Genomic DNA, 3,107 nt, shown 5'->3' on the forward strand with positions numbered 1-3,107 from the left:
CGTCCTGCTTGCTGCGCCTGCGCCGAGGCCGGGCACCCGGCTGCACCGCCTTCGCTGCCGGACTCTGGCGGGGGGTCACGCTGCCTCTGTCCACGCGCCCTCCCCTCGCCAAAGGCGCTGCGGGCGGCGTGGCCACTGCGGGCAGTCAGGGTCGGCCCCATGCCGGCGCCCGCCCTGCTGGCCTCAGACTCCGCTCCCCGGACACGAGGCTTGTCCCGGTGGCGACCAAGCGCCTGACCGTGCTGGCCGCCAGCACGGCTCCCCCTGGCTCCCAGTCCACGCTGCTGCTCTGTGGCCCCAGGCTCGCCAGCACTGGGGGTGACAGGTGTGGGAGGCGGGTCCGTGCGCCCCACAAAGGCCCTGCCCTGCCCCCTCCCGCCCCTGGGCCGAGTGTCCCTGGCACCGTCCTTGCTGCCCAGGACCGTCGATAAAGGAAACATCTAGAAACAGGAGGTCTGGCCAGTGGGGGCGGGGGAGGGACCGGCCTGGGTGACTGCTGGGCTGTGGGCCCCATGTCTGGCCTTGCTGTTCTGGGCTCAGGGTCAGGCCCACTACGGTGGCGGCTGGACAGCAGCTGTGGTCAGTCTTGCTGCGGATGGGGCTGGCTGCAAAGGCGTGGCTGGGCTCCTCACCCACCCCATCTCCTCTACTCGTCCTCTGGGGACACCAGAGCTGTGGCCGCCACCTGCCCCCCAAGGCAGGGTCAGTCCCGCCGAGTCCCAGCGCACAGGAGGGTGTCTGTGCCCAGGGGCCTCAGGAGAGGCGCTCGCAGGCAGCTGGCTGTCCCCACCAGTGGGGCCTCCAGGGCATGGAGGCCAGGACAGGGCAGGGGAGGGACAGGCCCTCGCTCCCTCGGGGCCCAGAGCAGGGCCCTGGCCGGGCTGCCAGCGGGGGTCGGCGCCCGCACGGGGCCCTGACCTGCCCTGTCCTGTCCAGGGACCAGCAGGGGCTTTGTGGCCAACCCCCACTGCCCTGGGGCACTGAGCCCCAGAGGCGTCTCCGTGGGCGTGGGCGGCCTCTTCAGAGCCTCTCTGTCCTGCTCCGCCTGCACCCCACCCCTCCCCTCCCCTCCCGCCTGGGCCGGCTGTAACCCGATCCGCACCCCGGGGGGCGGGAGTGCTCACAGCCCAGTGCCACATCACTGCAGGGCCCCCACCATGCCGCCCCCACCGCTGCTGCTGCTCGCAGTCCTGACCGCTGCGGCCACCCCAGCGGGGCCCGGCTGCCAGCCTGCCCAGGGCCTCCCCCGGGACCCTGCCGGTAAGGTGGCCTGCTTGCGGGAGCAGCCCTGGGGATGGGCGCTCTCCGGGGGTCCCACGGCCTGGGGGCGCCCCAGTGGGCGCCTGGACCCCACCGGCTGCCCAGAGGGGCCAGATCTCGGCACCGCAGCGGGATCCCGGGGCACAGGGCCAGTGAGGGTCAGGGCACAGCAGGCAGCTGCAGGTGGTCCCAGTGAGCAGGGCCGGGTGTGGCAGGGCCCGAGGTGGGCAGACTTGGGTGGCCTCTGGGCGGCGGGGACCCCTGCCTCTCCACCCCTCGCGGCTGCGGCGTGGCCAGAAGGTCTTGGAAGGGGCCCAGGGCCTCTGGAAGGGTGTGGGGGCTCCTGGCGGTGCAGGCGGGGTCCCTCCCGTGAGTTGGGATGGGGTGGCAGCTGGGGCTGGGCCCCGGGTGGCACCGGCCCGCTGTCCTCGGGAGCCCTTCACTCTGCTCCTGCCGGGCAGGGCCCTGGGCACGGCGGGTCAGACATAGAATCTCTGGTGTGCAGGGACTGTGGATACCCGAGAACTTGCTAGACCAGCCAGGTGGAGGTGCAGGAGCCAAACGCCCTCTCCCGCGCCCTGTCCTGCTCCTCCCCGCTCAGCCTGGGCTTTCTCCCCCGGCCGTCCCCCGCCCCCGCTCCTGGCCATGCAGGGGGCAGCAGGCAGATGGCGGCCGCGCACATGTGTGTGCGTGGACATGCGTGCGGCCGGACACGGCAGGCGCCCGGCCAGCATGCGTGGGGTGTGCATCCGTGCAGGCCGTGCGCCCCGGACAGACCCCCTGGAGACCCCTGGCCGCTGGGGCTGCTGCCCCTCCTCGGGAGCCCAGCCTGCCCCCACCCTGGGCAGGGCCGTGCCGGACCCTCCCTCACGCAGGGGTGTGGGCGCGTGCTTCTCTGCCCCTGTGTCCAGTGGTCCCTGACAGACGGGCGTGCAGGCCCGTGAAGCTGGTGCTTTTACTGGACGGAGGCTGGCGGGGCGGGCGGTCCCCTGAGGCCCAGGTCTCCTGGGGGCTGGCGCGGAGGCAGCTGGCCCAGCGCTGGGGGGGCATGTCCAGTTCCGAGCCTGGCCACTGCTCCACCGTGGGCCCTTAGTGGACAGCATGCCTCTGACCTCACCCAGGGTTCTTGTCCACGTCCTCCAGAGGCCTTGGCCAGTCAGCTGTCCTTTGTGGCGGGACTGGGAGGAGGAGGGAGCGGCCGGTGCAGGTCAGCTCAGACCGGCTCAGACCCTCCTGAGGAAATGCTGACCCCTTGTGCTCCAGGGGGGAACGGCATGCCTGGGTGGCTCCCTGCCCGCTCACTTCACCGCCAGGCGGCACCTGTGGGCTGCGACTGGGCCCAGGGGCAGCGGGAGGCCCCGCGATGGACAGGCGCTCCAGCAGAGGGCTGGTGGTGGACTCGGGGCTGAGCCCCAGGGGCTCCCGGGCTTCCTGGCAGGGCCGCCTCCTCCCCTGCGGGCTTGGGGGTTCGGGGTGGGGAGTGCAGCCCCTCACCAGCCCCCTCCCCAGGTGAGCACGACGGGCAGCTGGCTTCGGACAGCAGCGACAGCGGTGAGTGCATGCAGCCCGCCCCGGGGGCCCCTTGGGGAGCGCCTGGGGGGGCCCCAGGTGCCAGGGTCCCCAGGGGTGCTCACACACCAGGTTCCTCTTTGCCCTGAGCTCAGGCTTGGGAAAACAAAGCCAGCAAGGCCTGAGGCGCGAGAGGGGCCCCGCGGCACTCGCCTTCCGAGGGGCCGGGCCGGGACCGCTCACTGGGCGCTGTCTTCCCGAGGGTCCTCTCCGCCCTTGCCGACTCCGGGGTGGCTCTGCCCAGCGTCCCCTCGGGAGCCCCACTTCCTGCGTGCATG

General features: G+C 72.7%; 1 protein-coding gene across 1 annotated transcript in view; it reads left to right on the top strand.

Annotated features, from left to right (window-relative positions):
- The first annotated feature begins 1,157 nt into the window (after positions 1–1,157).
- CPZ (carboxypeptidase Z) overlaps positions 1,158–3,107 on the top strand; it is a 12,673-nt gene continuing 10,723 nt past the window's right edge. The window contains exons 1-2 of the mRNA XM_012724058.1: positions 1,158–1,260; positions 2,770–2,811. Coding sequence (XP_012579512.1) covers positions 1,158–1,260; positions 2,770–2,811 — 145 coding nt within the window. The remainder of the gene's footprint in view (positions 1,261–2,769; positions 2,812–3,107) is intronic.

Source organism: Condylura cristata, unplaced genomic scaffold (assembly GCF_000260355.1).
Source record: "Condylura cristata isolate star-nosed mole 26May11 unplaced genomic scaffold, ConCri1.0 scaffold00012, whole genome shotgun sequence".
Classification (NCBI taxonomy): domain Eukaryota; kingdom Metazoa; phylum Chordata; class Mammalia; order Eulipotyphla; family Talpidae; genus Condylura; species Condylura cristata.